At 51.8% G+C, this 12,182-nt stretch overlaps 1 protein-coding gene across 1 annotated transcript; it reads left to right on the top strand.

Moving 5' to 3' along the window:
- Nucleotides 1-353: 353 nt before the first annotated feature.
- Nucleotides 354-2,606, top strand: LOC129553747 (macrophage-expressed gene 1 protein-like). The gene has a single exon (XM_055422468.2). It carries the CDS (start codon nucleotides 354-356, stop codon nucleotides 2,604-2,606), a length of 2,253 nt encoding a protein of 750 aa, XP_055278443.2.
- Nucleotides 2,607-12,182: the final 9,576 nt, after the last annotated feature.

The following is a 12,182-nucleotide window of genomic DNA, read 5'->3' as shown; positions in this document are numbered from 1 at the left end:
CAGCAGCAGCAGCCGACCTCAGGGAGAGGGGCCCTAGAGAGCTCCTCGCAGATACAAGGGGAGGAGAAAAGTTCTTGGGCCCTGGACTGTTGGTGGGTCTTCAGGCCATTCCCTGGTCTAACCTACCCCACCCTAACCTCAAGCATGGAATCAACTTCACGCGCCTAGATGCTTCTGATAAGAGACCGCCTTGCTCGTCTGTCGGGAGGACTTCCGGGAGAGGCGCCTGGGAGGGGCCGCCGGCTTGGGGAGGGGCTTGAGTGGGGCTGAGTCGCTCCGGGCTTCGAGGCTGAGCCTATTTCAGCTCCAGGCCCGGGACCGCTCACCTCAGCTACCTCGGGGTCCTGGAGGAGATGAGCGGCAAGCTGCACTGGCGAAGCTCGCCCCCGGCCCTGGGCCTGGGCCTGGTGCCCCTGCTGGTCCTACTCTGGGCCGGGCCGGGCTGCAGGGCGGACGGGGGGCCTTGGGGCTTCCAAGGCTGCAAGCAGCAGCTGAACGTGTCGGTGCTGGGGGCGCTGCCCGGGGCGGGCTGGGACAACCTGCGCAACATGGAGCTGGGGCTGGTGCTCGGGCGCGTCTACTCGCAGTGCCTGACCACCGAGGATGGCGAGTACCTCATCCCCGACGGCATGCTGGCGGCGCCACGGCGGGAGAGCGTGGTGCAGACCCGCGCCGACCTGATGGACAGCTGGGTCAACTACACCGACGCTTGGGCGGCCGCGGTCAACGCAGAGTTCTCCTTCCTCTCTATCCTCAATGGTAAGTTCTCCGTGGACTGCCAGAACGTCCGGAGGTACAGCCTGCAGTACCAGACGGTCACCACCCGCGTGCAGCGGCGGCACAGCATCTACTCCGTGAGGGTCCGCGGGACCCCCGACTTCCACCCTGACTTCCGGCAGCGCCTGCTGACCCTCAGCGACCACCTGGAGAACAACCAGACCCTCGAGGCGGAGTACCTGGCGGAGATGCTCGTGTTTGCCTATGGCACGCACGTCCTCACAGAGGTGGAGGTGGGGGCCACCCTGGTGCAGGAGGACCAGGTGAGACGGGAGCTTGTGGGCCACGAGGAGGAGGACAGGCTCAACGTCACCTTCGCTGCCTCCGCGTTGTTCGACCGGAAGATTGGGGTGGGCGACGCGGTGTCCTTGGACAAGGAGAGCCAGCTGGTGCAGGCGTACCGGCGGGGCACGGTGGCCTCCAAGATACACAGCCGCGGGGGCCCGCCCTTCTACGAGGGCCTCACCCTGCAGAAGTGGCAGGAGGGCGTCGCCAACCGGCTGGTGGCCATCGGCCGCTCGGGCCTGCCGCTGCCCGCGCTGCTGCAGCCCGAGGCGCTGCCCGAGCTCCCGGCGCCCGCCGTGCGCCGCGTGGAGGAGGCCGTGCGCAGCGCCATCAGCCGCTACTACGCGGTCAACATGCACCCCGGGTGCGTGAAGCGCGGGGCCCCCAACTTTGACCCGCTGGCCAACGTGGACGATGGCTCATGCACTGACGGCCAGCACGCCAACTTCAGCTTCGGGGGCGTCTTCCAGGAGTGCGAGGCGATCACAGGCCCTGAGGGAGGCCGCCTGTGCGCGCCCTACACCATCCTGAACCCGCTCACCGGCCAGGCCTCCTGCCCGGCCAACTACACGGCCAGCCCGCTGAGCAGCGAGGTCAAGGTGTGGAGCGAGAGAAGCCACGAGTGCTGGCCGCAGTGCCAGACCTGCTGGCTGTTTTTCACCTGCTGCCAGAGGGTGTGCGGCTACTTGGAGGTCCAGCGCGTCGTGCGCGTCAATGCGTCCTGGTGCGCGCCCTCGGGGGCCGCCCCGACAGCCGCGGCTGGCCTCCTCTTCGGAGGCCTCTACAGCCCCGGCCGCCCCAACCCCCGTACAGGGGCCCAGGCCTGCCCCTCGTCCTTCTTCCCGCTGACCCTCCTGGGTGACCTCAAGGTGTGCGTCAGCAGTGACTGGGAGCTGGGCGCGGCCCACGCGGTCCCCTTCGGGGGTTTCTTCAGCTGCCAGGTGGGCAACCCCTTGGCGGCCCGGGTGAGAGGCCTCGAGCTTCTGAAGGAAGTCTTCAACGTGAACGTCGCCACGGATAACCCCATGACCTGCCCCGCGGGCTACAGCCAACACCCGGCTTACCTCAGCAGCGGCTGCCAGATCCTCTACTGCCTCCGGGCCGGGTTCCTCCTGAGCCCGCAGCAGCTCATGGTCCGGCTGCCGCCCTTTGTGGCCCGCCCCGGCCTGCTGGGCAACAGCAGCGGCCGCGGGCCCTCGGTCCTGGTGGACACTGGCCGTCAGCGGGCCTGGGTGAAGCTGCAGGGCTCCGGCCTCTGGCGGCAGGCCGATATCCACGACCCATCCCTGGCAGCCCAGCTCCTGGGTCAGGGGGGTTCCCGGCCCAGGGCTGGGGCCATCGCGGGCGCCTGCCTGGGGGCCATCTTGGGCGTTGTGGCTCTGGCTCTGGGGGTAACCTGGGGCTTCAGGCGCTACCAGAAGCGGGGTTACAGGAGACTGCCGGAGGGCATCCTGGCAGAGGAGCAGACAGTCTATGGGACCGCAGACACCACTGAGAGCCCAGCTCCGTCTGACTGCTCAGAGAATGCCAACAATGCTGTCTAGACCTGGACCAAACGGCAGCCTCCTTCGTCCCGAGTCAGAGCTTCAGTCCCTCTGTTTCCCCCACTGCCTGGGTAACCAGAGATACGATACCTGCTCGTCGAATGGGCCCCCTTTCTTAAGGTACAGGGACTAAACTGTGCTTTCTCAAGTTGTGCCCCAAATCACCTAATTCAAGCTCAATTCCTGGAACAATCTCTTCCTAGTGCCCTCTTGTTGAGAGCAACCCCCCACCCCCATTCTTCTTGCCATATTCTTATGTTGGGCACTTTCTTTGTTGCAAAGAGCCAATAAACCCAACTTTGTTCAAATACAGGTGTGTTCCTGGTGTTCTTTGGTGGGGGATGGGATGGGATAGGAGGGGAAGCAACAGAGAAGGTAGAATCAGTATTGACCCCAGGATATATGATGTAGCTTTGTGTTAGCTTTTTATTTTTATTTTTGGTAATTGTTATAAAATTCATTTTGTCCATTCGTTTTCCCAGAATTATTGCCTTGAACCCCAAAAGTTCCCTCTTGGACTCGTTTTAAGTTAGAGGGTCTTTTATTTTTGTTTTCCAAATAGGGCCTGACCGACTTGTGGATGATGGAATGAATTAGGTTGTTTTTTTAATCACATTTTTTAAAGCAATTTTTTAAATGACAGAAAACACAGTATATTGCATGAAACAGCTATAATGATTATTTTGTGAAATAAGTTAATCACATAAAATTGTCCAAATCCAACCATTTGACTCACCCTAAAATGGCAGGTATATACACACACACATATATATGGGATCACAATGTAAAATGTGATACAAACTATAATCACACTCAAAACGCTTGAGACCCACGGGAGAACTCTTCCATTTCATCCTCTATTCTGTGAAACTGAGCTTTGGAGAACTAAGGGTCCTCACCATGGTGGAAGAGGTCTCTCTTTGAAGCTTCTATTTATCTCCAGTACACCAGAGTAAACGTCATTCTTTAATCCAAGACAAGTCTCTTGGGACCGGTGTTCCATTTGTGATGTTCTTGCAGCAAAAACCTCATCACAATTTAAGCCCAGAGTGTGGGTGGGTCTGTAGTTTTCACAAGAACAAACTCAGAGTGTCCCATTAAACTCTAGGACCTGCAGGACAAGTCCAGATGATTCCCGCATGTGGGAATTTTAGAGCCAAATCTGAAGCACTTGGAGAGGCCCTAGGTAGCATAAAGTGTTGCCCCCCTAGGATGGACAAGACCCCTATTTCCATGGCCTGAGTAAGCTAGGTGAGTTGTTTTACTTCTCACTGTTTCACTGACTCGAGCTACACAGTGGAATATTCCAGGGTCCTGATGGGGTGGTATTGGTGCAAAGTCTGCGTCCTGAGAGAGCAGACAATAAAAATCCAAGTGATTCTGGGATGTTTGAGCGATCTCTCCTGGTCCGATATGTGCACATTGGAGTAGGCTACCAGTTAAGAGCTGACTGGCCGGTGGCCCTCCTGAGCCTTCTCCAGACTTGTGGTCATTACCATTTATAGAGGCTTTCTTTATGTGAGAGTTACCTTTATGATAGCCTCTCACTTCGTCTTCACAAACCTTAAGTGGGTAAGTAGTTCTCATGTTATGAGTGAGGAAATTGAGGTACAGATGTTGACCTGCCCAAAGTTACATGACTCAAATATTAAGAACGATAATTGTGGGACATCCCTGGCTGCCCAGAGGTTAAGACTCTGTGCCACTAATGCAGGAGGCATAGGGTCAATCCCTTGTTGGGAAACTAAGATCCCACATGCCTCGTGGCATGGCCTGAAAATTAAAAAAAAGAAGAAAAATGGCTCATGCCTTCTGAGTATTTAGAGTTTGCCCTATGGAAAGATTATTTCATTTAATTATTTGCTGAGGACCACAATAATTCTGCAGGCTTGGTCTGGGGCTGATATGCGCTTCTGGAAATTCCCTGTACCTCAGTTTGGTCCTCCGTTAACTGTAGAAGCTGTTAAAATCTCAGGTTATTTGAGAAGGTGAAATTAGCGAATGGATGCAAAGTCCCTTGAAATAGCTCGTTTTTCAGTCGCTCAGTCCTGTCTGACTCCCTGTGACCCCGTGGACTGCAGCACTCCAGGCCTCCCTGTCCATCACCAACTCCCAAAGCTTACTCAAACTCATGTCCATTGAGTAGGTGATGCCATCCAACCATCTCATCCTCTGTCGTCCCCTTCTCCTCCTGCCCTCAATCTTTCCCAGCATCAGGGTCTTTTCATATGAGTCAGCTCTTCGCATCAGGTGGCCGAAATGAAATAGCCTGGCCTTCCTTAGTCTGGAACTGCTGACACCAGCATTATGGGGTCTGACTTGCTCCTGCCTTAAGCGTGGCATTTCAGAATCAGACCAGACAAACGGGGTTTGAGTCCCAGCACAGCTGCTTCCTAGCTCCGTGACTATGAGAAAATGGTCTCACCTCTCTGAGAACTAATCTCAGCTGGTAAATGGGGATGATCGTAGACTGATGTCATACCTTGTTACAGGGATTAAATGAGAAATGCATGAAAGTCCCCTGGTTCGGGGCCTCTCATCTGGCAGCTCCCAGTGAACTGTCTCATGAGGCCTCAGGACACAAAGGTCTATGTTTGGGGCTCAGTTGAGTGGGTAAGACACCTACAAACCATAGATCCCCCGTAGTGAAAATGTCATAGAGCTTCAAACAAAACATGCGAAAGCGAGTTAGGGTGACAAATTCTAGCTGGGAGGGCACTCATAGGATTTCTGGCATGGGACTGGACTCTTGGGTCAGTTTGGCATATTTTCAGGTTAGTTCAATTCTACTGGCCTGGGAGGATCCTTTCAACAGAAACGGAATGCCTATTTCTGATGGTCTCAATTCATTTCCTGGAACAGTCCTCCAGGCTTCAAAAACTGAGCTCTCTCCAAGCAGGGGGGGATTGGGGCTTAATAAAGGGATCTGGTGTGGAATAAAGAGGAAGGGGGCAAGATGGACCGCCCTTTAAGACTGACTACATGACTGAGCATCCACACCTGGACCCTGTGAAGACCAAAAAGCAGCACTATAAATAATTACGTGACAGTGTTAGTCGCTCAGTCTGGCCCAGCTCTTTGCAACTGGAGCCCATCGGCCTCCTCTGTCAGTGGAACTCTCCAGGCCAGAATACTGGAGTGGGTTGCCATTCCCTTCTCTGGGTATCTTCCTGACCCAGGGATTGAACCTGAGTCTCCTGCATTGCAGGCAGATGCTTTACCATCTGAGCCGCCAGGGAAGCCCAAATAATAATTACCTAGGGCCTGTTAATTGAAAGATGCAGAGCCTATTTTTAAAAAATTATTTATTTTCTTTTTGGCTGCACTGGGTCTTCGTTGGGCTTGGGCTGTTCCTGGTACAGTGAGCAGCGGCTGCCCTAGCCGCGGTGCATGCTGTCTCGCTGAAATGACGTTTGTGGAGGGGGCCCCAGGCCCCCAGGCTTCAGTCGTGGTTCACAGGCCCCGCTGCCCCATGGCCTGTGGCGTCATCCCGCACCAGGGTGCGAACCTGTGTCCCTTGTGTGGGCAGGTGGATTCCCAACACCTGAGCCAGCTGGGAAGTCCTCACTCCGCTTTTGGAGGTGACTGTATCCGTGGGCACAGGGCGGCTCTGCCACCCTGAGCCTCTCCCCGAGACTCACCCTCTGCTGCACACGCTGACCCCATGGCATGTCCAGTGATGACTGATGAAGTCCTGCTCATCACTCCAGACTGGGCTCAGGGCCCAAGAGCTCCGCAATGAGAGAAGCCACCGTGATGAGAAGCCCGTGCGCTGCAACTAGTCAGTAGCCCCTGCTCACAGCAACTCAAGATCGCCCGTGGGTGGCAACGGAGATCCAGCACAGCCAAAAGCGAATAAAGGGAGAAAAGAAGGACTCGGGTCAAAGGTCACCTCCCTGAGGACGCAGGACACATTTGTGGTCGCCTCTTCTCCCCGCTGCCCGTCACCATGTCATCAGATGGTCGCTCAGTTGTGTCCGACTCTGCCATACGTGACCCTCCAGGCTTCTCTGTCCGTGGGACTCTCCAGGCAAGAACACCGCAGTGGGTTGCCAGTTCCTTCTCCAGGGGATCTTCCTGACCCAGGGATCGCACCCACATTGCAGGGAGATTCCTTACCATCTGAGCCACCAGGGAAGCCACACATTCCTTCCATCTCCCAGGAAGAATTTGTCTCTTACTCCTCCTAACCTCTTTAGCATGTAATTGTGAGCCTGTCCCTTGACATGAGTTCTTCATCCAACCCAATCAGGAGCTCCCTGAATTGGGGAGGGGAGGGTGCTGTGCTCATTGGAGTAATTTCCAGAGCTCAGTGTCAGACAGAACAGACAGTTGTTGCTCCACACGTTTGCTGGATGAAAGAAAACGAGAAGACACCGTGGGAGGCCCCAGGTGAGAGACTCAGCCATCAGACCCTTTCAGGCCCCTTGCCCGTCATCAGCCATCAGACCCTTTCAGGCCCCTTGCCCGTCATCAGCCATCAGACCTTTTCAGGCCCCTTGCCCGTCATCAGCCATCAGACCCTTTCAGGCCCCTTGCCCGTCATCAGCCATCAGACCCTTTCAGGCCCCTTGCCCGTCCAGAGCACTTGCGCGTGTCATGCCGTGAATGAATGAGGTTTAAGTGAATAAACGCGGCGATCAATATAGCTCAGCTTTCACTGACTCACGATGGTCAAGGCAGAGAGACAAAAAATAAAAAAACACGGGGAGGCGGGAGCTGCTGGCCTGGGGGAACCCTGAGTCTCCGGGTTCCTTTCAGAACTCTGAGGAGCAGGGTGGAGAGGCTGCTGAAACCCCTTCCCAGCCGAGGACAGAATGGGGATGGATGGGCCACGGGCTGCCCTGGAGCTGCTCCGGACATCACACAGTGCCTCCTCCGGAAACTGGCTTCTCTGGGACGCTGGGTGGTTGCAATCTCACGGTAACTCCCACAGAACAACGAGGTCTCTCCTCACGTTGGCCTTCAGGGAGCTTCAGGCCGAATCCGGCCGTGTCTGCAGCGTTCTTGGGTTGCCACTTCCTTCTCCACACAGCATCCTTGTTACTAAACTCCATCTCAGTTCCAACTGGTCTGCACCTCTATTTCCTCTTAACTCATTTTTTCAAATTTTATAAGATATATTTTTTATTTACATAAAAACCCATGTGTTATTTTTAAAATGTAGAGAAATGGATAACAGCCGAGCAGACACAAGCGTGAACCCGGTCAATTCTGAGCCCCAGCTTCCACGCCCACTCTATCTCAGCCACAGGCTGACCACCTGAAGCTTTAGGCTTGGTCTGACTCATCTTGTACTGAGTGACTTGTACATACTGACTCCACAGAGATGGACTGTTGTAAATCACATAGCCTCTGGTTATCTCAAGGAGTTTCTGAAAATTTGACAATGAAGACTAATTTTAATTTAATTGTAAAGCTATGATGTTGTATTGAAAACAGCTTAGAGGAGCAAAAAAGAAGGTTGTGTGTTTGTTGTAAAAAGAATGTTGCGGCATTGAAAGTCTGAGAATCATTAAATTCAGTCATTCAGTTCAGTCGCTCAGTCGTGTCTGACTCTTTTGTGACCCCATGGACTGCAGCACGCCAGGCCTCCCAGTCCATCACCAACTCCAAGAGCTACTCAAACTCATATCCTTTGAGTCAGTGATGCCACCCAACCATCTCCTCCTGCCCTCAACCTTTCCCAGCATCAGGGTCTTTTCCAATGAGTCAGTTCTTCGCATCAGGTGGCCAAAGTATTGGAGTTTCAGCTTCAGCATCAGTCCTTCCAATGACACCCAGGACTGACCTCCTTTAGGATGGACTGGTTGGCTCTTCTTGCAGTCCAAGGGACTCTCAAGAGTCTTCTCCAGCACCACAGTTCAAAAGCATCAATTCTTCAGCGCTCAGCTTTCTTCACAGTCCATCTCTCACATCCATACATGACCACAGGAAAAACCATAGCCTTGATTAGATGGACGTTTGTTGGCAAAGTAATGTCTCTGCTTTCTAATATGCTATCTAGGTTGGTTATAACTTTCCTTCCAAGGAGTAAGCGTCTTTTAATTTCACGGCTACAGTCACCATCTGCAGTGATTTTGGAGCCCAAAATAATAGCCTGTCACTGTTTTCCCACCTATTTGCTGTGAAGTGATGTGACCAGATGCCGTGATCTAGACATAAATCCTTACCTAATTTTCAGAGGGACTTCCTTTCACTCTTGCTGTGTTCTGATCCAAAGGAATGAACAAATGTTCACTGTATGAAATGAACAAATGAACAGATTTTCACAGTGAAAAGCAAGCTATAAAATAAATAAACTTTTTTTTTTAAGTACTTGCCAATGGGAACAATAGCACAAGTGATGGGTCACTTCGGGTGCCAAGCAGTTCAGAGTGGATGTGAAGTTTTCCACACTCTGTCTCCGCTCACATGGCTGAAAACAAACAAACAAACTTTGCAGGAGGTGAGGGCGAGCACTGTGGCTTCTGTTCGGCGTTGGAGAGTCTCCTGCTCACCAAGCCAAGTGGAGTCGCTTGCTGTCTGCACTGCCCTCTGCTGGTCAGTGGCGCCCATGACACGGAGGAGCGTTCCGGGCTTTCAGAATGGAATCCACTGGGCATTTATTTCATTGTCACTGGACGTTTAAACACGGGGAGGGGGTGGGGAGGGAGAGGGTGGGGTATTCACCGTGTCGGGTGACAGCTCAGGATGCCCAGCAGATCCCAGCAGACGGAAGCTGGGAAGGTCTGGATCCTGTCCATCGTAAATCTCAGGCTGGTCTGAGTTCAGTTTGGTTCAGTCGCTCAGGCAGAGCTGACTCTCTGTGACCCCTTGGACTGCAGCACGCCAGGGCTCCCCGTCCATCACCAACTCCCGGAGTCTACCCAAACCCATGTCCATTGAGTCGGTGATGCCATCCAACCATCTCATCCTCTGTCGTCCCCTTCTCCTCCCGCCCCCAATCCCTCGCAGCATCAGAGTCTTTTCAAATGAGTCAGCACTTCGCATCAGGTGGCTAAAGTATTGGAATTTCAGCTTTAGCATCAGTCCTTCCAATGAACACCCAGGACTGATCTCCTTTAGGATGGACTGGTTGGCTCTCCCTGCAGTGCAAGGGACTCTCAAGAGTCTTCTCCAGCACCACAGTTCAAAAGCATCAATTCTTCGATGCTCAACTTTCTCTCTTTCCCACCAAAATGCCAAAATTCACTCGTCAAGGCAGCACGGGAACATCCAGGGATGAAAGTCTAGACATCAGTTCACTTCAGTTCAGTTCAGTCGCTCAGTCGTGTCCGACTCTTTCCAACCCCATGAATCACAGCACACCAGGCCTCCCTGTCCATCACCAACTCCCGGAGTACACTCAAACTCATGTCCACAGAGTCGGTGATGCCATCCAGCCATCTCATTCTCCGTCGTCCCCTTCTCCTCCCGCCCCCAACCTTTCCCAGCATCAGAGTCTTTTCCAGTGAGTCAACTCATCGCATGAGGTGGCCAAAGTATTGGAGTTTCAGCTTTAGCATCAGTCCCTCCAATGAACATCCAGGATTGATCTCCTTTAGAATGGACTGGTTGGATCTCCTTGCAGTGTAAGGGACTCTCAAGAGTCTTCTCCAACACCACAGTTCAAAAGCATCGATTCTTCGGCGATCAGCCTTCTTCACAGTCCAACTCTCACATCCATACATGACCACGGGAAAAACCATTGCCTTGACTAAACGGACCTTGGTTGGCAAAGTAATGTCTCTGCTTTTTAATATACTATCAAGGTTGGTCATAACTTTCCTTCCAAGGAGCAAGCGTCTTTTAATTTCATGGCTGCAATCAGCATCTGCAGTGATTTTGGAGCCCAAAAAAACAAAGTCTGACACTGTTTCCACTGTTTTTCCATCTATTTCCCATGAAGTGATGGGACCAGATGCCATGATCTTTGTTTTCTGAATGTTGAGCTTCAAACCAACCTTTTCACTCTCCTCTTTCACTTTCATCAAGAGGCTTTTGAGTTCCTCTTCACTTTCTGCCATAAGGGTAGTGTCATCTGCATATCTGAGGTTATTGATATTTCTCCCAGCAATCTTGATTCCAGCTTGTGCTTCTTCCAGCCCAGCGTTCCTCATGATGTACTCTGCATATAAGTTAAATAAGCAAGGTGACAATATACAACCTTGACGTACACCTTTTCCTATTTGGAACCAGTCTGTTGTTCCATGTCCAGTTCTAACTGTTGCTTCCTGACCTGCATACAGGTTTCTCAAGAGGCAGGTCAGGTGGTCTGGGATTCCCATCTCTTTCAGAATGTTCCACAGTTTATTGTGATCCACACAGTCAAAGGCTTTGGCATAGTCAATGAAGCAGAAATAGATGTTTTTCTGAAACTCTCTTGCTTTCTCCATGATCCAGCGGATGTTGGCAATTTGATCTCTGGTGCCTCTGCCTTTTCTAAAACCTGCTTGAACATCTGGGAGTTCACGGTTTACATATTGCTGAAGCCTGGCTTGGAGAATTTTGAGCATGACTTTACTAGCGTGTGAGATGAGGGCAATTGTCCGGTAGTTTGAGCATTCTTTGGTATCGCCTTTCTTTGGGATTGGAATGAAGACAGACCTCTTTCAGTCCTGTGGCCACTGCTGAGTTTTCAAAATCTGCTGGCATATTGAGTGCAGCACTTTCACAGCATCATCTTTCAAGACTTGTAATAGCTCAACTGGAATTCCATCACCTCCACTAGCTTTGTTAGTAGTGATGCTTTCTAAGGCCCACCTGACTTCACATTCCAAGATGTCTGGCTCTAGGTCAGTGATCACGTTATCGTGACTATCTTGGTCGTGAAGATCTTTTTTGTACAGTTCTTCTGTGTATTCTTGCCACCTCTTCTTAATATCTTCTGCTTCTGTTAGGTCCATACCATTTCTGTCCTTTATCGAGCCCATCTTTGCATGAAATGTTCCCTTGGAATCTCTAATTTTCTTGAAGAGGTCTCTTGTTTTTCCTATTCTGTTGTTTTCCTCTATTTCTTTGCATTGATCACTGAGGAAGTCTTTCTTATCTCTCCTTGCTATTCTTTGGAACTCTGCATTCAGATGCTTATATCTTTCCTTTTCTTCTTTGCTTTTCGCTTCTCTTCTTTTCACAGCGATTTGTAAGGCCTCCTCAGACAGCCATTTCGCTCTTTTGCATTTCTTTTCCATGGGGATGGTCTTGGTCCCTGTCTCCTGTACAATGTCACGAACCTCCGTCCAGAGTTCATCAGGCACTCTATCTATCAGATCTAGTCCCTTAAATCTATTTCTCACTTCCACTGTATAATCATAAGGGATTTGATTGAGGTCATATCTGAATGGTCTAGTGGTTTTCCCTACTTTCTTCAATTTAAGTCTGAACTTCGCAATAAGGAGTTCATGATCTGAGCCACAGTCAGCTCCTGGTCTTGTTTTTGCTAACTGTATACAGCTTCTCCATCTTTGGCTGCAAAGAATATAATCAATCTGATTTCGGTGTTGACCATCTGGTGATGTCCATGTGTAGAGTCTTCTCTTGTGTTGTTGGAAGAGGGTGTTTGCTATGACCAGTGAATTCTCTTGACAAAACTCT

Source organism: Moschus berezovskii, chromosome 14 (genome assembly GCF_049115385.1).
Source record: "Moschus berezovskii isolate FMDL1 chromosome 14, NW_MosBer_1.0, whole genome shotgun sequence".
NCBI lineage: Eukaryota > Metazoa > Chordata > Mammalia > Artiodactyla > Moschidae > Moschus > Moschus berezovskii.
The sequence above is the reverse complement of the archived record's forward strand: the minus strand, read 5'-3'. Positions and strand labels throughout refer to the sequence as shown.

Bases quoted from the DNA above. Each gene is read 5' to 3' on its own strand.
- LOC129553747 (XM_055422468.2), top strand. From the start codon at position 354: ATGAGCGGCAAGCTGCACTGGCGAAGCTCGCCCCCGGCCCTGGGCCTG.